Source organism: Thunnus maccoyii, chromosome 10 (assembly GCF_910596095.1).
Source record: "Thunnus maccoyii chromosome 10, fThuMac1.1, whole genome shotgun sequence".
NCBI classification, from domain to species: Eukaryota; Metazoa; Chordata; class Actinopteri; order Scombriformes; family Scombridae; genus Thunnus; species Thunnus maccoyii.
In genome coordinates this window covers 15,380,543-15,404,967 of record NC_056542.1, presented here as the reverse complement: position 1 = coordinate 15,404,967, position 24,425 = coordinate 15,380,543, and the positions used below count along the sequence as shown (strand labels likewise).

At 40.3% G+C, this 24,425-nt stretch overlaps 3 protein-coding genes across 3 annotated transcripts; all 3 read left to right on the top strand.

Annotated features, from left to right (window-relative positions):
- The first annotated feature begins 167 nt into the window (after nt 1–167).
- Nucleotides 168–6,841, top strand: clk2b (CDC-like kinase 2b). The gene is made up of 11 exons (XM_042424390.1): nt 168–661; nt 1,365–1,455; nt 1,544–1,610; nt 1,700–1,816; nt 1,918–2,084; nt 3,846–3,940; nt 4,963–5,092; nt 5,181–5,263; nt 5,371–5,450; nt 5,530–5,620; nt 5,712–6,841. The coding sequence occupies exons 1-11, from the start codon at nt 596–598 to the stop codon at nt 5,892–5,894; spliced, it is 1,170 nt and encodes a 389-aa protein (XP_042280324.1). The 5' UTR covers nt 168–595; the 3' UTR covers nt 5,895–6,841.
- A 4,471-nt stretch (nt 6,842–11,312) lies between these two features.
- LOC121904974 (complexin-3-like) lies at nt 11,313–15,199 on the top strand. The gene is made up of 4 exons (XM_042422831.1): nt 11,313–11,399; nt 12,213–12,615; nt 12,970–13,057; nt 13,875–15,199. Exons 2-4 carry the CDS (start codon nt 12,380–12,382, stop codon nt 14,097–14,099), a joined length of 549 nt encoding a protein of 182 aa, XP_042278765.1. The 5' UTR covers nt 11,313–11,399; nt 12,213–12,379; the 3' UTR covers nt 14,100–15,199.
- A 430-nt stretch (nt 15,200–15,629) lies between these two features.
- Nucleotides 15,630–24,403, top strand: LOC121904973 (cytochrome P450 11B, mitochondrial). Its single transcript, XM_042422830.1, has 9 exons — nt 15,630–16,055; nt 16,240–16,395; nt 17,928–18,142; nt 19,501–19,704; nt 19,849–20,030; nt 20,139–20,305; nt 21,680–21,758; nt 21,874–22,086; nt 24,141–24,403. The coding sequence occupies exons 1-9, from the start codon at nt 15,730–15,732 to the stop codon at nt 24,249–24,251; spliced, it is 1,653 nt and encodes a 550-aa protein (XP_042278764.1). The 5' UTR covers nt 15,630–15,729; the 3' UTR covers nt 24,252–24,403.
- The last annotated feature ends 22 nt before the right edge of the window (nt 24,404–24,425 follow it).

Below are 24,425 nucleotides of genomic sequence, written 5' to 3'. Positions count from 1 at the left end.
GAGTAAGTAAGTTGAGTGAAACTGGATCTCTCTCCCCTCCTCCTCCTCCGACTCTTCGCCCTCCTTTAGTCCCCCTGACCACATCTTGATTCTACTCTCGAGACTTTCTCAGGGGGCTGTGACCAAAGTTTATTATTAGCATCTGTCTCAGCTCACTCTCTCTGTCTCTCTAACTGTCCTCTTCCTCCTGTCTCTGCGTCTCATTTCTGTCTGTCACTTTCTGTTTCTGTCTTGTACCTCAGCTGTCTTGTACACTTTCTCTGGTGTTTTCTTTGTTCTTCAAAAGCTTTTTTTTTTCTTCTGTTGGTTTTTGTGGTCAGACTGTGTCACTTTCTACTTGTTGTGTTCCTCCTTTGCTTTTGGTTTCCGCTGACAACACCGCGGGCTATTTTTTACTTTGTCACAAGTCCATGTCTTCTTGTTTCTCTGTGCTATTGCTTTAATGTTGTATTGTCCCGTCTTCTGTGCTTTTTCTCTTCAACTCCTGGTAGTTTTATGTCTCTGCTTTACTACCTCTCTCCACCTGCTACAACCTCCCTCCATCCTCTTCTACTCAAGCACGTCTCCACTCTGAGAGGCTCTGCACTTCTGCATAATGGGAAAGACACAGCTATATTCTCTGTATAAGGGTTTTCTGGACTGTATTTGCTTCTGCTTGTCTGTGAGTATCTCCTTTTCCTGTGCATGCATTCTGTGTGTTCTTACCTCTATTTCTTTCTACTAATAAATATGTCACCTCTCCATCATGGTTGACATTTTACCTTAAATCATCTATATTATGTGGTTGCAATACATTTTTAAAAAAAAATTTAGACTTCAAGCTCCACAATGTCCTAACAACAAATCACATGCAGACTGTGCATGTTTATATATGTCGGTGTTTGGTTTTGTGTGCGGTCTATTTTGTCGCCCCCGTCCTGCAGTAAGTGTCTCCTCAGCACATGCTGGGCTTCTGATATTAATAACAGTCTCAGAATGTGGATGGAAATAGAGCCTCTGCTCCTCCAAAGAGGCCAGAAGTCATTTGACATTTCTTATTAACCTCCTTTTGAACGAGCCCAGGTCAACCTTAATGTATAAGCTCACACTCTTAAGGAATTCTTCTATCATGGCTGCAAAGGCAGAGTGGAGTTTTATAGGTGAAATTGAGCACTCTCAAGTGGGATACCGGTTCAGATTTTTGCATTTATTTACATGTAAACACATAATGTATCAGTCTTAGCCAGGGGTAAGTCCAGCTGGTGACCTTTGACCTTTAAGGCCTAAGGGTTAGATATTACTCAGTGAAGAAAGGGACATATGCAGGTTGATCCCAGCCCTGATTTTTTCCTTCTTTTCCTCCCTCTGTGGTTGACTGTTTTCAGCGGGGCAGCGGTGAGCCCGCAGGCGACACTCAGAGAGACACTGAGAATGGACACCTGATCTACAGAAATGGGGACGTCCTCGAGGACAGATGTAGGTATCAGTTCAGTTGAAAGAGCGGGCAGCCTTCATAGAACTGCTCCGGCATCAACATCCTGTTTCACCTCAATCTGTTTTACAGATGAGATACTCGACACCTTAGGTGAGGGGACTTTTGGGAAGGTTGTTCACTGTTTGGACCACAGAAGGTAAAGTGTTTCATGTAATAATGAAAGTTGCAATATGCATCATGTGTAGTGTTTATTATTTAATTTAAATACAGTATTTTAACATACAGAAGTGGAAGCCGAACGGCGCTGAAGATCATTAAGAATATTGAGAAGTACAGAGAAGCAGCCAAACAGGAAATCAATGTGCTGAAGAAGATCAGTGAGAAAGATCCAAACAATAAACAGTGAGTAGTTTGTTATTTTGGTTATTTTCAGGGTAAAGTTTCTGTTTTTTCTGTCTCATACATTTAATCTCTGTTTCTTTCCCCTTTTTTCTCCCCATCAGTCACTGTGTTCAGATGCTCGACTGGTTTAACTACTACGGCCATGTGTGCATCTCCTTTGAGCTGCTGTCTCTCAGCACCTTTGACTTTCTGAAAGCAAACAACTTCTTGCCTTATCCCATTAACCACATCCGACACATGGCCTTCCAGATCTGCCACGCTGTCAGATGTGAGTCCTGTATCACACTTAACTATACCACCTTGCTTTTTCTCCAGTACTTGAATGTCAATGACGGCAGTAAGCAGATTATCCACCACTGTCCCACTGATGTCATAGCAAACAAACCAGATATTTAAAGGGTGACTGAAAACTGAAGATGACATAAGTGTCCTTGATTTAAACTCCCATAACAAATTAAAGTTAAAGAGAAACACAGTTAAGGGTTGTGACCATCACTTTCTTTTGTTTATCACCCACACTTACTTCCATTATTGATTAAGATCACATCAGCCCAGTTTTAGCCTCTTTTCACTGGTTACCAGTAACTTTTAGAACTGATCTCAGCTCCCAGCTACTTTGCTGAATTGCTGCTCCCCTATGAGCCAGAGCGCAGCCTCAGATCTTTGGGCAGGGCTCTGCTGGCTGTTCCTAAGTCCCGACTCAAGACTAAAGGTGACCGGGCTTTTGCAGTCAGGGCCCCTCAGCTCTCGAACTCCCTGCTTGAGAATCTGAGGCTTGCAGGATTGGTGACATCTTTTAAATCACTTCTTAAAACATATCTTTTTAAAGCGTTTTATTAATTTTTGCACGCCATTTTTATTTACAACATATCTTACCTGTTTTATTGTTACTGTTTTCTTTTTTCTTCTTTTTTATTTTTATTCTTGGCGATTGCTTGATTTTATTTGCCTCAGTCCTGAAATATTTTAATCCTGGTTCAACCTTGTAAAGCACTTTGTATCTTCATTTTGAAAAGTGCTGTATAAATAACAGTTATTATTATTATCTGACTGAGGTTTGTGCAAGTTAGAATCTATGGCCCCAACCATGGCTCTGAAATATCAGTAGCCTAACTGTGCTGTGTATTGATAAATCCATGGCACTGTCCGTGGTGCTGAATTAGCAGACGGATTTGTAAATGCACCTTTTTCCCTATAGTCCCGCCCTTCTGTCAGTTTTGTCTTGGATCTATAACATTCTCCAAACTATATACTATAAATACTCGATTCTATACTATATTGTAGCCAATATACTCTATAGAGTAGTGTCACCTTATGATCAAAGTGTCAAGTAGCAACATGTGGTCATGGAGGAGCGGAAGTTTATAGAGACACACTGCTGCCTGTAGTATTTCTATAATATTCCTATAATATTTCTATGATCATTCAGTCATGTCTGTGCTGTTGAAATACACCCCCAGACCAAGCCACCTCTGTAGCAAAATATTTTAGGGGAGACATGACTACAGATATAGTTTTTACTATAGATGTTTGGTGTAACCTGGGAGTGGAGCAGATAATGTGATTGAGGAAATTAATCTGCACTGACCGCACCACGCTCAGCTGCTACAGTTACATATTTCAAAGTAAAGTTTATACTGTAAAAACTATGGTGTGTTTTGAAAAAATAGCATTATTAGAATGCTTAATGTCCAAATTCAGTAAAAGAATAGGCTTACACAAAATATGCATTTAGCCTAATAGCTGTTCTATTAAATCAAAATTATAATGTCAAGGATTAGACTAGGCCTATATGATAATCAATCCTGCAATCCTAGGGTTAGGGTTAGGGCCATCCCTCTGTCAAAACTTGCATACGAGTACAGACAACCACCCATGCAACTATTAGCTTTCCCCCACAAATCTAGCTGCATATCCAACTGTTTAACCAACAGAAAACTCAGCCAGATGAGGGCGTTGGCTCACTAGCTCCTGATAAATCTAAACATCTACTTTCTCTCCTCTCCCCCTCCCTCTGTCTCCACTGCAGTTCTCCATGACAACAAGCTGACGCACACCGACCTGAAGCCAGAGAACATCCTCTTCGTCAACTCAGACTACTCTTTCATATACAACACTGAGAAGGTTAGAAACAACTGCAGGCATGAAGTCAAAACACCTTTGGGTGAAAGAGAATCTGGATGTTAAATAAGCAGGGATTAATGCAGACAGAAAAAAGGGAGATTGCTTTGTGGTCGCTCAGTTGGATGCATATTTGTATCAGCAGAACCTGTGAACCACCCACATGCAGTCCCTCTATAGACACATATTTATCCCAGAAAACTGTGTTTTGTTTGTTGACCTCAGTCTGGCATCTTTGAAAGGATATTTTTAAAAAACAAATAATCTTTTTAGGGGGAAGAAATGCTTTGTTTTGGGGGTTTTTTCAACTTGGGTCCTATTTTTGTACTTTTGGCTATCATTCCTGTTGGTAATTATAGAATTGTGTAATTGCTGATATCTAAGAATGCAACAACATTGCTAAAAAAAAAAAAAGAGAGAGGACAGACAGGGAAATAAACATGAGGAGGTTTAAACAAACTCCAAGGTTAGCCAAACTTAAAAAATAAATGAAGGCAAATGGTACTCATACATGTTTACATTTTGCAGACAAACTTCTTGGTTCAACTTTGACCTATTGTACTTATTGTATTGTGTGTGACAGATTTACTTTTATCACCAATAATCTATGTGAATCTGGATGTTTCTTGCCCTTTCATACTTCATTTTAGTTATGTAGGTATTTGGTCAAAAAGAAAAATATTGGACTGTTTAAAGTTTTGACTGATGATGGTGCTACATGGATAGCTGGGGGCTCACCACAGGTACAGGTAGCCTACAATTTATCCTGAGGCATCATAGCTTTGTGCCAACCAACTGCAACGTACCCAGTTTGTGTCCAGCTGAAAACCTTTGTTGATACTTCAGTCTGGACCAAAGTGGTGGATCAATGGACAAACAGACACTGCTATCCCTAGAACCATGCTGCTAGTGTGGCTAGAAATAAGGCCCAAATAGCAATAAATTTGAATTATCCATTAAATGATTTGGTAAAGTTTGCTTAGTTAGGTTTTGACCTTTTAATTGCTACGTATGTCCTCCTTCAGAAGTGCAATGAGAGGAGACTAAATGACACAACAGTGCGGCTTGTTGACTTTGGCAGCGCCACCTTTGACCATGAACACCACTCTACCATCATCTCTACACGTCACTACCGAGCCCCAGAGGTCATACTGGGTAAGAAACGTTGGTTTGGACTAGACCAGGAGCTGTCAGTCTTGTTCAGTTGGTGTTGAAGCTTTGGTTCCTCTTACCTCTCCCGCAGAGCTGGGTTGGAGTCACCCTTGTGATGTGTGGAGTATCGGCTGCATCCTGTTTGAATATTACGAAGGGTTCACAATGTACCAGGTCACATGTGTGTTTATACTGGTACAATTACAGCATGTTGAAAGTAGGATGATCTTGATTTTGCTGACATGCTCTTCACTTGTGCGTTCCCTTGTGTTGACTTGTAGACTCATGACAATAAGGAGCATCTTGCTATGATGGAGAGAATACAGGGACCAATTCCTCGGAGGATGATTCAAAGGAGCAGGTAAACACAACACAAGCCTGTACACTCTTACTCACAGACATGAAAACACACTTCATCCAACAAAACATGTTTCTCACAGAAAGCAGAAATATTTCCACTGTGGGCGTCTCAACTGGAACGAGTGCTCCAAGTCCGGACGCTATGTGAAAGCCAAATGCAAGCCTTTAAGGGTGAGCTGAAACAGATGCAAACATTTAAACACAAGCTAAGTGTGTCTACTCCTTTACACAACATGTGTCTCTCTTAATCTGTGTTTTTCAGAAGTACTTGTTGTCACAAGCGACAGAGCACCACCAGTTTTTTAATCTCTTGGAGAGGATGCTGGAGTATGAGCCCTCAAAACGCATCTCCCTTTCCTCTGCTCTTCGCCATCCCTTCTTCCTGCCTCTCCATCACCCAGGAAAGAATCAACTCTGGAGGAACAGCAGTGATATGAGCAGATGACCCTGAACAACCCATTGACCTTTTCCGCACCATAACACAGTGTTTACTATGTTTAAGCCCCTAACTACAAATCATGTGTATTTAAAGCCCATTAAAAGTAAATAAGCAACAAAAAAGTAAAGCAAGGCAACCCACCCCCCCCCAAAAAAAACATTCTCAGGACTGAGTTTGTGTGGTTTGATCACATTTGATTGACAGCCAGGACAAAATAAAAGAACTGACATCAAATTTTGATTCAAATGTGGTAAAATCCTGATTCAAGCCAGGAAGAAGCACACAGACAAAACTGCCCAGAAAGAAATCTCTCATGTGAAAAAACAAAAACTGTCAGAAAATTGTTTGTTCATGAACGACTCCACCTCATGTGCAAATGCATATTGTATTTTTCGATTTCCCACTTATTGATATATGATAGAATTTCCATGTATTTTTATATGATATGCAAATCAGTAAAGAGACCCTTAAAACTTATAAGAATGATGTAATTCATGATTCATCTTAATGATGAATGATGCAGACGTGACTCAAGCAAGTTTCAAGAATCCGCTAATAGATTTAATTTATTAATAAATTAATAGAAACCACAACATAACAGCAGCATCATTTGCAAAATGGTTTACTTGTAATGTAAATATATGTGATTTGTGGTAAATGGGCTAAAACATGCAAAACCACCGGTATTGTCCTTTGAAGCCAGACCCTCACATACCAGTAGATCAAGTCTGTTCAAAAAAACTCAATAATGCTAAAAAAATAACAAAAATACTTTTACACTGTATCTCTAAAATTTAGAGGATCAATTTTAATGCAAAAGCTAAATGATCCTTTGAAAAGTATCTTTTTAGTTTATGCTCTTAGTCACTTTATAAGGTGAAATTGATGTTTTTTTGTAATGTTTTGTATGGAGTGACTCTTTTTAGTCGTTTAATAAATTCAGTTCTTCTGTTCTCGTGTTTTGATTGAGGACTCTCAGCTCATCACCCAAATAACGATCACACACACTCCTCACATAGTGCTGCCATTGACTCTCAGCCCTCCTCTGGCATCTTGATTGAGTGTAGCTCAGCAGAGAGCACGGTCACAAGGCTGAACGAGTGTGTGCGCTCGCTAGCTCTCCTCTTCAGCCTTGGCACATCCGAGAAGAGGCTGAGCGTCAGTGTGTGTCACTGAATGAGACCTTACTTCTAAAGTGTGTATGTGTGTGTTTGTGTGGGTGGTTGTCTGTAATAACATGTATGTATTAGTGAAGTATCAGTGAAGGTTTGTTTATAGTCCTTTTCCCTGGCTATGCTAAAAGTAATTTTAGGCTGTTAATGGGAATGAATGAAGCTAATATTAAACTAAAGAGATATCTCTCTTCTTCTCTCTCTACGCGTGTATGGAGACAGTTGTTGAAGGAAAGTCAGTCAGTGTCTGTGTGAGTGGATGTGCGTAAACAATTTACTTCTTGTTTCTCCATACAGAACTTATTTAACTGCTATAAATGCTTTTTATACTCCTGCCTTAATAACATAAATGTGTCATTTGTCTTTACCCATTTTAAAAAACTAAAAATTCCAACAGGTTACATATGATTTTGCACTATACAGTATATACGTACCTATACATTAAATATTACATCAACAGGTATTTTCAACTATAATTAAAATTATCACCAACAACTACTGTGGTATGTGTTAAATTAATTTTACTGTATTTAAATGTTGAGACTTGAGGTAACAAATTATGATTGAGAAACAAAAGAACGACTAATAGCATATTAAATAGAAATAACATTAAATTATGGGTCAGGTGAAATAGATTTTTCATGAGGATCCTGAATGGAAAAGACTTTTGGGTCCAGTTTATTTGAAATCATCACAACAACCGCATCTGAAAGCATGTATCCTGGGGTCCAAACAACCAAGGCAACCAGGTGGTCGGGGTCATCACTGAATAGGGCTTGAAGAGTTGTTTAACGAGACTTTGTTGAATTTAACACACAGTTGTTTGCATGTTTAAGGAGCCTTGGAACCCCAAGGCCACGTCAATGCCAAAACTATCCTCAATAATACATTTTGCACTTCAGTCACGAGTGTTGTAGTGTTCCTAGTTTAGGTACTGCTCTCTGCAAGGTAAAAATACAGATGAATATAGTAAGTCTTGATTTTCCAGATTCACTGATTTGTTATTCAGTGTAAAAAGAAACACCTGAATCACCCAGAGTATGATGCATGAGTGTAGTTAGTACAGACTAGATTTGATAGTATTGTGTACAAAAGGAAATGTGAGTATGATATAATATGACCAGCAATTATATTTGATTTATAATGAAGGAAATTTTATTTATTTAAAATCATCATAACAAAAAGTCTTTCTGTTTCTATCTAGTTAGCTGTGTGTGCCTGAGTGAATGTTCATGTTTTAGGAATCTGGTGTAAAAATTTAAATAAATATACAAATTATTCAAAGATTTTATGTTTACATATCACAGAAGTTAATCCCTTGATGGCAACACTGACTTTATTCAAAACAATCACTTCTACTGTTTATATGTATTGAGGCCATTATGCTAATTTGTTATGATGAGATGTATATTTATTTTTATTTTTAGTATTAAATTAATATGTATAAGCATGTAGCTTCTGTCACCTCGCTAAGCAGAATTTGCCGTCATGTATTTTTTACGGTACCTAGAATATTTTTATTGATGGCTTGTACCTGTTAGTGGTACACTGTTGTGGTCCACAGTGCCTGTATGTGTGTGTGTTTCTGTGTGTGTGTTGCTGTGTAATACTCACACAGTAAGCACGTGTGTGATCGCATGTACTCACATGTTGTGTCGTGGTAACTTTAACACTCTAACATCAGTTGTCCTTTTTATTCTGAAATCCTCACTGGGCCGTGACCTTGCACCATCTCTGACTGTTGTATTTGTGTGCGTGTGTGTGTGTGCGTGTTATATGCAGCTTACCTTTTGTTTGTGCTTACCAATGAAGGCACGCCCCTTATGAGTTCATGCATGAGAACATGCGTGTGCGTGTGTGTGTTAATGCATGGGTGTCATTGACTGTATGTCACGTTTTGAACACTGATCCTCCTGAGAATCCCTTAAGTGGCTCTTTTTGTTGGGCTTGCACGGAAGCTCTGGTTCACACACAAACCTGAACTCCACTCTGTACATTTGACAAAGTGAACGATTTTTGTTGTTAATTTCTTGTTTTGTGCAGTTTCTTCACAATGAGCCAGGTTTGCGTCATGTAATAAACAGAGATATTTCCGATGTAGATTCAGTTATGTGTCTGTGAAGAACTGCTGACACACGATCACTTCAGCCTTTCTCCTTTAAGCGGTACACTCCTGCTCTTCGGGCAGTAAACTGATCCCCGATCTGTCACTGAACATGAGCTCAGGGAGGTGTGGCCTCTCGTGGTGATCTTGTTAAAGCATTAAACCATCCTCACCTGTCAGAAACCGAGGTACCGGACAGTAGAGGGGACAGAATAGGAGGTTACAAAGGATTTTAAATGGGTTCAGTAAAGTGGTGTGAAGGCCTGAGTGTCAGTGTGTGTGTGCTGTCAAAGCCAAATAGGGCATTAGAGTAGGCTGTAGAGCCCAAAGGTCACCATGGAGAGTCATTCAAAGACATTCAAACATTGAAATGTGCCAAGATGAAGTCAGGAGGAATGCTGCAGCAGAGTCTGAGGACTTTGAGGACTGAGGTCTTTGTCACAGTTATCTGATCATTCATGGGGCTCACAATTCAGACTGCAGGAAACATCCTTAAGAGATTTAATGAGCACTTCTGGAGTGACACTGTTGCAGCTGAACACTATGAATCTTTCACCAAACCACAGCATTGACATTGTTTTTGTTTGCTGAGGGAGTTGTTGTTGTTAGTGGTGAGGGTTACTTCACTCTGTCACCTCCTCTTTAAGGGACAGGTTTACAATTTTTCAAGTCTGTCCTTAAACAACAGTCAGATGAATATTGACACATGATTTTCTTGTTGTAATCATTCTTCCTGTTCATACACATTAGAACAGTGGTTGCCAACATTTTTGGCCTGTGACCCCTTAAAATAAAGCGAAGTCTACCTGGGACCCCTCGTCACATGTTGCGTTGTCTGCCAGTTTAGATTATTGTCTTGATTCATCAGTTAATTGTTTTGTCCATAAAATGTCAGAAAATAGTGAAAAATATCCATTTAAGTTCCCCACAGTCCAAGATTACATTCTCAAATGTCTGGTTTTGTCAGACTAACAGTCCAACACCCAAAAATATTCAGTTTATCATGTTCAACAAAGGAAAGCAATAAATCATCACATTTGAGAAGCTGAAACCAGTTTTTTTTTTCATTTTTGCTCAAAAATGAGTAAAATTATTATTCAATTATCAAAATATTTGCTAATTAATCTTATTCAATGGAATAATAGATGAATTGACTAACCTTGCAGCTCTAGACAGAAGATTTGTTTTGATTACACTTTTAGATGCTTCATGAGGTAAAATACAGAAATCCACAAGAAATAAAGCAAAAATTAGAAGAAAGCTTAAAAGAAAATCAAACTTTTGTGAGTCCAAAATGTGTTTTTTTTCTGTATCCTATCCTGTTCTATCATCTCACGACTCCTTTGTTTAATCCAGTGACCCTTTGTGAGGGTCCTGACCCCCAGGTTGGGAACCGCTGCATTAGAAGATCCCTTCATAATGCACTTTCAATGTAAGTGACAGGGAAAAAAAACCTTTTCTTTAACAGTTCTCTTTTTTGTCCAGTTATTAACAATCTCTTATCTCCCAACAACACAAACACTGCTGTCTCGGGACAGTGACAGTTGTCTCTTTGTTTCATTTCCTCTTTCCACATCTGTGCTCATCTCTTCATCTCCACTGCTTATGGTCTTGTAAGGTGTTCTGAAAAATCCAGCTGCATGGCTTCCTCAAAGCCCACTTGGCCAACTTTGAATACCATGCACCTGCTACTTCCTTTGTCACCTTTATACCCACTGTTCTCTAACGCTCTGCTGCTCCTAAATAAATACAACAAAATGCAAATAATGCAGCATTATATGTGCACAAACAAGACTGAACATAGGAACAATGCTGATGTCAGGCCTGTGTTATGCAGGCGTGTGTCACTCAGCATGACATCAGCTAGTGTCTAAATCCTCATCACAAACACGTGAGTCATTGGGTGCATTCCCTGCCACAGCTAACGAGATTCTCCTCATTAAGTCCTTTAAGTCATAATCTGTATCGGAGAGTTGGGGTTGGTGAAGAGTGGAGAGAGTCTGGAGGAGGGAAAACAGAAGAATCAAAGACTGAAACTTTGAGTGAATCCTCAGAAGAACGAACGGTCGGGACAAAGGAGCACGCAAGACATCATGTTGTGGAGAGTCTTGTTGTTTCCTCTTGTTTTCTCTGGTTTATTCTGAAACGTTGTGGGATTGTCTGGAGGCCATCTGGCTGGAGCTTTATTTGGATTTTACGCTGTGAGCCTTCTGCCAACTGTGGCCACCTGCATGGGTAAGAAAATTCCTCACTGGAAAACCACGCTAAAACATCTCCCAGTTAATTTTGTGTGTAGATGAATTGTGACCAATGATCTGAAAAATATGCTGTCCAAAATGTTTGAGTGTGACATTTTCTCATTTTTTATGCTTGTGTGGTTTCTACCGTTCTCTCGTTACTTCCTTTTTCTCTGTGGGTATCAATGTAGAGGACAAACACTTTATCTGTTTATGCAACCTTTTTAACCCTCATATACGGTTCATATTCTGGCCCTCTACAGTATCCTTGAGCCTCTATATCAAATTTCTCAACAAATCTATTTTTCACTCATAAATATATCATCAGTCATAAATAAATGGGTGATTAACCCTTAATTAAGCTTTCAGAGAGCAGAGAGAGTGTATTCTTTACACTATGTGTTTAGGAAGAAAAAACAGTCATAATCATACTGCATCATGGTCCTATGTTACCTAAAACAGCCATAATGAGTCCTTTGAATGTAAATAAAGCATTACCATTTTTGAATGCTAATTTTTTAGGTCACTTTTAAACCAGAACACCCATTTATGTACAAAATTTTGTATCAGCTGCATAAAAATAAATTAAAGTTGAAATATTTCTGTGTAACTTGGTAAAAGTCATAAAACTAACTTATCAGGCTAAAAGGACACAGTGTTCAGGATGTTTTTTTACTGCTCTCAAATGTAAAAATGGGTCAAATTTGACGCAAGCAATATGTAAGGGTTAAGCAGGTGTGGATGAAGCAGTATGTGCTTACTAAGACTGCGTGTCTGAGCCTCGTCTGACTGCTGTCCTTGTCCTTGACAGGCCTCAAGCTGAGTTATTGCCGCCACAGGACCTGAGTCTGCGTGTGTCCTGAGTTTGTCCTGTCAGAGCAACACAACATGAGCGAGGGAGAAAACCATCACATATTAACCCATCATCTGTCAAAAAAGTAGGAGTGCGGGCGTTTACTTCTGTCCTTAGAGCTCATCATGGAGTCAGTTGTGAGAGTAAAAAAGTCGCTGAGGAGGCCTGTCAGGAAGCTGACCGCCTGTGTGACGGGGGTGAAGGAGAGGAGGTTGTGTGCCAAACGCAGGAACCATCGGGGCAGAGGTGGGGGAGGAAGAGGAGGATGCAACAGGTTGAAGAGGACCCCTCCTCTCCAATCTGCACACACCAAAGACGCATCAGTGATTCGCTCCTACCAGGCAGACTTGGAGAAGGAGAGGCAAGTGGACACCCTTCATAGAAACACAGCATGTGGATTTTTATAATTCCTAGGAGGAAACAGGAAAAAGTCTCTTTGCATGTGAAATAAAGTTTTAACCAGATGCAGAGGATGAAAAGATCAATTTTTCACATGTGAAGCAAAAGCTCAATGAAATCAACACATGCTTTAAATATGACATTTTGTAATCTTCTCATCTGCTCCAGTTTGCTTTCATTAGAGCAGGAAGCGAAAATGAATCCAGTTAATTGAAGTAACCTGTAGCGTGACAGCATGCGTGACAGAGATATTACATTAATTGAATTTTGCCTGCAGTGTGTCAGGTGTATTTATATTTGCTTGCTGTGTTTACAGAAAGCTGCGGGAAGCGATGAATGCTCAGAAGAATGCAGAGAGAGCAGCTATGAGATCTCACTTCAGGAGAAAATATCGTCTGTCTGAGGTCTGTGTGAGCACTTGTGTTAGTTAGTGGGATATCTCAAAAAACTACTCAGGAGATTTCAGTGAAATTAGAGTCAGGCAATGGTCCAACATATATCTACAGCATTAATATAGCCATGTCCATTTGCAAATACACAGATTTTCCACTATTTTAATTTTTGTTGCAGAACATTTTTCTGCAAATTTCAAATTTAACATATTTGAATGACCATGAAAAAGCTATTCATTTGTTTCATGGTATTCTTTACTTAACTGGTTGCCAGATTCTTGTATGCATGGCCTATTTGAAAATAAATTTCCATGGTTTCTGTACTGATTTTAACCAAATTAAACATACAAATACCAACTCTTAACTGTCCTGCAGACGATAAATAATGCTACTTGATCCTTTAAAGGATGGGTTCACAGTTTTTCAAGTCTGTCTTAAAACAACAGCCAGGTGCCCAAATGAACATTGAAATTGAATTTTCTTGTTATAATTATTCCTCCTGTTCATACAGGCCATTAGAAGATCCCTTCATAATGCACTTACAATGTAAGTGATGGGGGACAAAATCCACAAGCCTCCTTCTGTACAAAAATGTATATGCTCTCCTTTTTCAAGAAATCTCATGTATTTTGACATTTTCTAAAATAAAACAATCACATTTTTATAAGTCTATTCCTGTTTGTGCTCCATGTATGTACGTTTATTAATATGCATATTTACATGAGCAATGTGGACAAATAATATATCAACTGAAAAAATTATGTTGTTTTTTTGTGTTATATGTTCAGCCTTTTAATCTTCTGCTTCTTCCTGTTTTTGCATAATTAAGAACTCCACGGACTCAAACCACCTGAGGTCTGTTGGAGGCAAAGTGTCGCTCCCCCGCGAGCTGTCAAAGATCATTCACCCTGAAAACAAGACCAAGGACGATGGCTTCAACCTGCTGCAAGCTTTTCAAGGCCTCAACTTCAACACAGCGGCGCTCACAGGAAGGAAACACAGCAAGACGCCCACTCCCACACTGGCTAGAGGGCACTCTTGTAAAGTCATGTGATCAATATGTGATCACAGGGCCGATTAGTATGCCGCCTTCTGAATGGGTTAGTTTAAAAAAGAACTGCAGGAGAACAGCAGGGAAACACCCTTATACTGTAAATGATTGCTGCTCACACACAGACTGTGCATTGGAAATCAATATAGAGACTTTAGTTCAATAATTGCTGTTGTGACAATTAAACCATGTCCTTCAGACTTTTGTTTCATGCTTATTTTTTGTCTTTTGTGTAGCGATAATAATGTTTAAATACCAGATAATTGAATAATTTGTTTAAAATGAACTGAAAAGATCATTTAAGTTAAGTTGTAATGTGATCAAACTTGTTAATGTACCAACTTCACAGATAATAAGTTTATTAACCACCAGTCAATGAAAGTTACTTCACAAGTGGGGTTATATTTTTTATATATTGAACTTGATGATGCAATTAGGTAAATAACGAGGTATTTCCAAAGACTGTATTTAATTCAGTCATTTAAAAACATATCAAACACTTTTGTTCATGTAATTAATTTAAAGGTTTTTACATTTTCTGTGAAAGCATACTTCCATCCCATGTAGATTACTGTTGTATTACATTTTAATAACTGTATTACAGTATTACATGTTGCACAATCTGTTGCTACAAGCTGAACATAGGGAAGCTTGTTATGGTGATGCTTCACTAAGACACTGTTGTATATTATGATAGATAGTAGAGCTGCAACGATTAGTCGATTAATCGATTCGTTGATGGACAGAAAATTTATTGGCAGCTATTTTGACAGTCGATTAATCGTTTTAGTAAAGTTTTAAGCAAAAATTCCCAAAAACTGCTGGTTTCAGTCTCTCAAATATGATGATTTAATGCTCTTCTTTATCAGGCATGCTGAAAGAGAGGTGAAACAGATATCACCTTTGACTCTGGGAAAATGATTAATCGATTAATCAAGAAAATAGATTAATGAAAATAATTGTTAGTTGCAGCTCTAATAGAAAGTACTGTAGCTACTAGTCTCTGTTTACAGAGCTGACTCAATTATTTAAATGATATAGATCCAACTGGGTGATCTATACACAAGTAAGGAATCTCAGGGCAACACATTCACATGAGTAATGAAATAATAAGCAATATTTTTTTATATATATATATATATATATATATATATGATTAACTGAGAAAATTATTTAGCTGTTTCTTTGTAAATAATCTATCACCTGTGTGTACAGTACATGAGCCAAATGTTGTTAAGCTGTTAGTTTCTTGTGTAAATTGGTGTGTAACTAGTCTAATGCTTTTTATACAACATGAAGAAAAGGCCAAAAATTTGATTTTTGTTTTTTTGTGAAATAGATGCAAGTAAAACTTGTAATAAAGACGTCTTTGGCCAGCTGGACTCACTCTGTCTTTTTGATATTTTACGCAATGTGTGTGTGTTTTGGTTCAACCTGACATTTTGGCTCTGTTGTGATTCTCTTGAACTCTGCACCTTCAGATCCATAATTCATCACCTCCTGTCAGTTCATTAGAGTGACAGAGCACTTTCAAGGATATTGGGCTGGGAATGGAGGAGGGAAATAATCAGTCCTGCAGAGAGAACGACGACAAGCTCCGGATGAAACTGACAGACACACAGTTGTTTGGACCATGAGGAGCATGTCCATCCAAGGGACCGTGTGTGTCAGAGCGCAGGGCACCTGTAGGTCCAGAAATATGCTGTGTGGTGTTGCATCACAAAGGGCTCTTTGTATGACTGCAGCAAGAACAGTGGTAGATGGGAAGGTGGAGGGGAGAAAAGAGGGTACAGGTGTTAGAAAGAAGGGTGTGGATGGACGGGTGCGGAGCTTTGAGGAGATCCCTCACACAGGGAGGAACGGCTGGGTCAACCTGGTGAAGTTCTGGAGAGAAGATCGTTTCCGGCTGCTCCACAAGCACATGGAGAATACCTTCAACACTCTTGGCCCCATCTACAGGTAGCAGGAAGATAGAGGAATGGTGTCATGAGCCTAAATGTTTAAAAAGATACAAGGATGCATATTGGGAATAGGCGTAGACACAAGAATGAAGAGCAAAAGTGTTGTGACAGCAATGTTTTTAAATATGCATGTTCAGCAGTTATAAATGTTTTTGATTATGTATGTGTTTGTGTGTGTGAAGGGAGCATGTTGGCAGCCTAAGCAATGTGAATATCATATTGCCATCTGACATCAGTGAGCTGTACCGCTCAGAGGGCCTCCATCCCCGGCGGATGATCCTGCAGCCCTGGGCCACACACCGAGAGATACGGCAGCACAGCAAGGGCATCTTCCTCAAGTCAGTACCGCACCTGTATACATGTGGAAAGTGTTCAGACTTATTCTTAATACTGTAGCTTTTAAAACCTTCGGTAAACTTGGCATGCCTTCATCACTAAATAAGCAAAGCTCAAAGTTTGAAGTTTGAAAATAAAAACATCCGTAGGTGTTGCTGAACAAGTGTTTAACACTCAAAAACTGCTTCATCATGACTGCGTAGGCGTGCTTTGGTCAGATTTCATTGACAGTGGCCTGTAAGGATGAGCAAACAACCCCCACAACTGTCATAAAATCCTGATTTGCACACAGAAATTCACAAAACTTCTTACAGTCTGTTTTTTTAAGCTCATTTTAACCTTCTTAACATTGTTATTTATTCGTAATATTCACTGTTCTTAGCGTATTTTAAGCTTAATAACATTGTTTTTTTATAAGTGTTTTTCTTATTTGTGTCATTATCTGCCTGATGTTGTATTGTCCTGTTTAAAACTTTTTATGCTGGTGTCCTGGCATTGTCTCCCTTGCAAGAGTTTTCTGACCTCAGTGGGACGTATCTGGTTAAATTAAAAATAAATTTAAAGATCCCCTCCAGACATGTTTTAAGAGATTCACTTCTTTGAATAATAATTTGGGTCTAATATGGTTTTTCCATTTAAAAGTTCAGTTGTCTAGTAAGAAATTCTCAAAATGACATTCTTGTCCCTTGTTAAAACATCCAGAATCTATGAATATACAAATATATTTCATTACAAAAATTGTACTGCTGCACAGGAAGATGTCTCCTTCTTCACTGAAAAATACATTCTCAGTGCACTGGGAAGCTCCGAGTTTCCACATCACACTCGTGTAAGTTGACAATTGGATCAGGATTAGCTTCCAAACTAGTCGTGATGTCAGTGAACACAGAGAAACTTTCCACTTTCAGCAGATGAATGTAAAATGAAGCTCAAACATCAAACTGCAGGAACAAGAAGAAAAACACATTTTTGAGTGGAGGGGAAAAAAATGCCTCTTTTGACACCACCGCAGGGAGGGAGCCAAACAGAACATTTTAAATCCTACACATAAGTTCTTTGAGAGCTTTCAAAAAGTCAATGATTCAGCTCTCACTGAAGCAAATGTTTGTTGGAGTGCTTTATGCAACTATGTTTGCAACAAAAGGCAAAAGTTAGGTTTTAATTAGGTAGTTTTAATCCCAACAAGGTCAGAAGCAAAGTTCTGCTTTAAAATTTCTTCTCCTTCAAAGAAAAAACACATTTGGGAGTATAAATTAAGTGGGCATGGACTGCAGAAAATGGTCTCAATCAGGATGCTTTTACCATATGTAACCAAGTAACTGTTTCATCATTAAAAAGCACTACTGGTATTTATATAGATTTCAAAACATTTATACCTTTATATGCATAATATTTCAGTTAAAGAACAGCACATCTGCTTCAAAAAAGGTATTCTCCTTCCAATCCCTTTTCTTTGCTTCACAATGACTGAGCAGGGTTGATTTGAAGCTCAGCAGCTTCTTAAATGCCTCGCTCCAAAATCTTTTCTTTGCAGGAACGGTGAGGAGTGGCGAGCCGACCGTCTGCTGCTCAACAAGGAGGTGATGATGAGTGCAGCCGTAAAGCGCTTTCTACCCCTTCTTGATGAGGTGTCGAGGGATTTTTCTCGCATGCTGCGGGACAGAGTGGAGAGGGAAGGGAGAGGAGAGGAGGGGAGACGCAGTTTGACCATCGATCCAAGTCCTGACCTCTTCCGCTTCGCACTGGAAGGTCAGAGGTCATCATTTCCAGTGATTTGTGGCCTCTGGTTTCTTTATGTGTGAATTTATGTGTGACTTTGTTACTTAGAATTCTGGCTCTTTTTCTATCCAAGGAAAGTAAGTTAAGTGTAGAGAGGTGTTAAAGGTATCAAACCTTCAAGAAGGATGGGTATCCAATGGGAAGATTCTACTTCCTAACTCTCACGTCTCCATTTTATCCAGCAGGGATTGACCTTGAGCTAATGTCACCTCTCTTTTTTGACAGGCTTTCATTCAGCCAAACTGTCGGCTCTTTGGGTTGAGTCACAAACGCTGACGTAGGCTGCGACAGCCTCTCACGTCAGTAGAATTATACAATCTGCAGGAACGTCACCTTTTCAAAATTCAAAAAAAAAAAAAAAAAAAAAAAAAAACCCTCTCCCCCTGCTCACTGCTTTCCCTCTCTCTCCCTCTGTTTTCATTTAAAAATATTCTCACCTCATGGAAACCAAACCTCATTTTAACCTCGGGCATATCTGTTGTTAACATATTACAGATGTAGCTGGTCAAGGATAACATGCACCTTTAAAAATAGAAACACCAACAAAGATCATGAAAGCTCCGGCATTCTTTCACCAGGTCTGATCCTTTCATGTTCTTATCTGCAACGTGCCACATTCACAAGTGTGAATGCTTGTGTGACTCAGTGTGCTGTACACTTTTATGCATCTGTGTGTGTGTGTGTATGAGAGAGAGAGAGAGAGAGAGAGAGAGAGGGAGAGAGAGGGAGAGAGAGTGATTATGTTGAGTCATGCTGGCCTGCTCTTAATGGACCACAGCACACGAAGCTAGGTGCTAAGCTGGGGTAGGAATAGACCAGCAACAAACTCTATTCCAGTCGCTGATGTGTTGTTAATATAACACGAGCTTGTCTAATAGAGATCGACGTTGGGTGGAGGAGAGACGGTTCCTCTGAGACACTGTATGCACTCAGAAACCAGATTTGTTCTGTGTCTTGGGTTGGATTTCTGCTCTCACAGAAAGAAATTTATTTTTCTAGTTTTTCTTTTTGGGGTTCTTAAAGTGTATTCAGTTTCTGCAGGAGATTCATAAACTCACAAAGCACAGTTCAACTGGTGGAGGGCCAAGTAATCCTTCATAGCTTAATTTTAAAACATGAAAATATGAGTCAGGATGTTTTAAAAATTGTCAATCTATAAGTTCAGTAATCAGTCAAGCCTTTATTTTCTAAAACAGCCTTCTTGTTTTAGCTTTGTCCTTTTTTTTCAAGTTGGTTTAAATTTGTTCACCTTGAAACATCTCAGTTATCTCTAACACTCATCCACCTACGCATCCCCTACCCCTCAACCTTCCCTCCCCCGCCTGTAGCTAGCGGCCACGTGCTCTACGGGGAGCGTATGGGCCTCTTCTCCTCATCTCCCTCCCTGGAGTCTCAGAAGTTCATCTGGGCCGTGGAGAGAATGCTGGCAACCACCACTCCTCTTCTCTACCTGCCCCCTCGCCTGCTGCTGCGCATCGGCGCTCCCCTGTGGACACAGCATGCCACTGCATGGGACCACATCTTCAGCCACGGTAGGATGAGCTTCATGGGATAAAATAAGAATAATTTGGTCTATATTTCTGGTTCATCTTACTCTCTGTAAGCATTTACAATGTGTTCCTTCCTTCCACTTTTCCTATCACACTTGCCTCTGTCATTCTGTCCTGGTCTTCCAGCTGAGGCAAGGATCCAGAGGGGGTACCAGCGCCTGTCATCCTCCCAGGGTCGAGGGTCTGAGGATGGGGCAGCTGGAGGCCAGTACCCTGGCGTTCTGGGCCAACTCATGGAGAAAGGGCAGCTATCTTTGGACCTCATCAAAGCTAACATCACTGAGCTGATGGCTGGAGGAGTCGACACGGTGCGCGCGCGCGCGTGCGCGTGTGTGTGTTTGTGTCTTTTTTAGCCTGCGTCTTTATACCTCACACTAACTGATTCAGTGTCACCTCTCATCCCATCCTCTCTGCAGACAGCAGTGCCCCTGCAGTTTGCTCTGTTTGAGCTAGGCCGCAACCCCGAGGTGCAGGAGAGTGTGAGGCAGCAGGTGAGGGCATCATGGGCACAGGCTGGTGGTGACCCTCACAAAGCCCTGCAGGGGGCGCCACTACTGAAAGGCACAATCAAGGAGATTTTGAGGTACACAAAGCACAAGACAGATCAATCTGCGCATGGCCTGATCAACCTGTTTGTGGGGCCCAGTCGAAAACCCACATACACCTCACTTCACCATCTCTGCATTGTGTTTACCCCTGTCGCCTCCAAGTTCCCATCAACTACACAACACACGTTGTGCTATGGATGACAGTTTCCTTAAAATCAGCACTACATGGCTGCGGGTTTTCTGTATCTTCAGACATGGACACTCTTAAGAAATGTTTTCTGTAGGTTGTAATTTTATTAGACACAACTTTATTTAGCAACATGCACCATGTAAGCACAGTAAAATATTAAATTTGACAAAAAAATTATAACTCACGGTCAACTTACTAGCTTTTTCCAGGACTTTCGACCGTATCATATGGTCTCCATCAGCAGATGGAATCTGCTCAGTTGTTTTGTAGATGGTCGTGATTTCATCCATAGCACTTTTAGGACTTCTCATCCATGTTGACTTAAGTTTGTTCTGTAGAGGTTGTATTTTTTTCCCTGACCTTTTAACCATATCACAAGGCCTTCATCATGCTCAGTTATTAGTTGTGATGTGAGCTCAGTCGTGATTGTGATTTCATCCATAGCCTTTCAAGACATTACATCTGGGCAAGATTGACATAACAACTTAGCTCCCATACCAACACATTTCCAGTTAGTACACATCGTCCGTTGATGAAGGCCATTAGATATGGTCGAAGGCTCTGGAAAAAGTATGCAAGTGGACCTTGAGTTGGGTATGTTTTGTCAAACTACTATTTCCAAGGTCAGGAATGAATGTTCATGCTTCAAATAATCAAGATTTCAAAAGTAAATTTTGACACAACAAGATAGGGCCTAAAGATTGTGTAGCAATGCAGGATTCAGCTGATATTGTACTTTTAGTGTTGCAATCCCCCCCCCCCCCCCCCCCCCCCCAAAAAAAAAAATGTAATTAATCTAATTACTAAAAACTGACACATAGTGAACCTGGGGCATTTGGAGGTGTTGACCTGTATGTAATCCAGGCTTGCATCTGCAGATCCACGAAGCACACACTCCTAACCATCCAAACTATTTTGTTCTCCAAAGAAGCCAAAGTCTTTGTGTAGGCTCTCTTTTAATGAAATCTGTAAGCCATACATACTGTACATGCAACTGTCTTTTAACCTGAAGCCAAAAATCCCCTGTGTCACCAAAACAGTCATTAGAAAAGGTGATGGATGTAAGAGGCAAAAAAACAAATGTCTCCCTCAGATCAAGAGCAAGGGAACAGCTGTCTGAGAGTCTGTTGTGAGTTTATGTTGAGAATTGAGTGAGAAGTCAAATTTAACATCTATGAATGTGTTAGTGTGAGTGTTTTTCACTATTGTTGTGTGTCAGGTTATACCCAGTGGGAATCACAGTGCAGCGGTGTCCAAACAGAGATATTGTTCTTCAGAATTACCACATACCTGCCGGGGTGAGTGATCACAGTGTGACTCCCTGCCTTATTCTCTTCCAAATTCTCACATGAACTCATATCTGCACACAAAAACATTCAGTGCTATAGCTGACTTCAGTGTGTCTCTCCTCAGACGATAGTCCAGGCCTGTCTTTACCCCCTGGGGAGGAGTGTGGAGGTGTTTGAGGATCCACAACGCTTTGACCCCGGCCGCTGGCACAGCAGAAGAGAAGAGGACCAGAAAGGAGAAGGGTCAACGTTTCGCTCTCTGGCGTTTGGGTTCGGAGCGAGGCAGTGTATCGGGAGGAGGATTGCTGAGAATGAGTTGCAGCTCTTCCTCATGCATGTGAGTGACAGCAGAAAGAGGAACGAGTGAGGAAAGATGATAATAGGGTCAGAGAGAAAGGATGTGATTGAGTTATAAGAAAGGAAAGACTGACAAGAGAAGTTTTGACAGGTTTCGGATTTTTTCAAGCCTGTCAAAGTACAATACTGACGTGCTATTATGTACATGGAAATGGCTCTTGATTGCTGTACCAATTTGTACTCTTCATACTGACCCTGAAGCTTTTCTCTCAAAACGTGACGACACTGTATGAAATGGGGGCCAAAATCCACAGCCCTCATTCCAAAGTTAAGCTTATGATAATATGATGCGTCAGTAGTTTATTTTAGCTAAATCAAGTTGTTATGTTCCAGTTGCAAGTTGCAACTTGTTTAGCACAAAATTCCCTTTTTCCTTGCCAAGCTTTTGGGGGAGGGATACATTCTAATAGTCACGTGTGGATTTACTGCCGGAACTGGCTTTTTAGTCACATTTTACAGAGTGAACCACATACTTTGTATTTATTGATGCTTGAGCTCAACTGGTGACATTTTTTTGCAGCCCCTCTTCTACCGAGGCATCGCAATTTTGACAGCTATTAGCCACAACTCGGGATTTCTTTCAGTATCTCTCAAAGAAAATCTCTGGAACGCATTTTTCCCATCGCTTGTTTCTTTCAGACCACACCAGATACCCACAGAGGCAAACCATAGCCTATTCCATGTCAGGTGCAGAGGCAGGAACAAGTGGAGGTGGTCTGGACTCAAAGAGTTTGAGCAGGTTGTTACCAAAATATTAGTGTCCAAAAACACTGCTGCTAAAACTACTCCAGCTATCAAATCTGCAAAGAAAAAAAAAAACTTCAAGTAGCACGTCTTGAGTAGTAAAAGCCGGATAATGTCAACAGACTTACGCTCATGGACTGTATATAAAGATGAAACTAGCAAGGCTTGACGTTACCCATTGGTTTGCATTGGAGCCAGTTTGAAGCCGAGAGTTGCTTTCGACAGTCATCTTTTCCACTTGGAGCCAGGACCTTCCAAATAGAGTGCACCGTGTCTCCTTTCACGCTCTGGAAACACACAGTGGACCAAAGCTAACGCTAACTTACTGGAAACACACCGCGCTACCTTGGACTGAGGCTAACGCTAACTTACTGGAAACACTGAGCAGTGCAGACCTGTGCTAACCTTAGCTAACAAACAGGGCCGGTATTGTTATCAAGTTACATTAAACTTACCGAAACATTGCGACAATAGTCCGACTCAGTGCGTCTCCCGGAGCTGGAGAGCAAACTGTAAATCAGTGTCCACACAGCAGACATCAAAGCTACTATTTGTCTTTTACCTTATTAACGGAGCGATAACTTCCAAAATGATCACCAGCACACTTATTAGAGAGCCTGAATTTAGAGATTAAGACCATAATGACCTATTGAAAAAATGTATTGAGTTAGTATTTCATGAGAGAAGTTGACACTTTTTGAGTTGGAACCAGGGACTTTTTGGAGACAACATCTAGTGACCTTCGGTGGTATTGCACTTTAAGGGACTTCCACATTGGCTTCAATTTCATGCTGTGGTTGTTGCCACTTGTTTACGTGCCACTTGCAGAATGTATCCCTCCACCACAGCTCAGTGAGGAACTTAAGTCCGCAGAAACAAAGAGGGAATTTGGTTCTAAACAGGCTCTAACTTTAGAAGGTACTGACTCAATTTAGCTAACAGAGACTATTGCATCATATTAGTTGAACTTGGCACAGAACGAGGGCTGTGGCTTTTAGCCCCCCCCATTTCTTACTGTGTAGTCATGCTCAGAGACAATAGCTTCACAGTGAGTATGGAGAGGAGGAATTATTATAGAGAAAAGACCTATTTTTATGTACATAATAGCATGTCAGTATTGTAGTAAGACAGGCTTGAAAAAACTCGAACCTATCTTTTAACCTCCGTCTGCTGAGTAGCATGACATGTGTTCTGCTCCTTCTCTTCCCTTCTGCCTTCACGCCTCCATCACCTCCTCTCCCCTGCGTCCCTTTATCCCCCCTCCCTCTCTCTCTCTCTCTCTCTCTCTAGATCCTGCTGAGCTTCCATCTCAGTGTGCCATCCTCAGAAGACATCAAAACCAAATACACCATCATCCTCCAGCCTGAGACTCCACCAAGGATCACATTCAGCAAGCTCTGACACACACACACACAAACACACACACACACACAGAAGAAAGTATGTGTTTAATCCCATACCCTGTGTCAATCCACAAACTCACCTAATATCTCAAGATACTCAGTGCAAGAATTCATAATACTGACTGACAAAATAAAGTATAATTCCCTTTTCCCGTTGCCTTGATCTTCATTA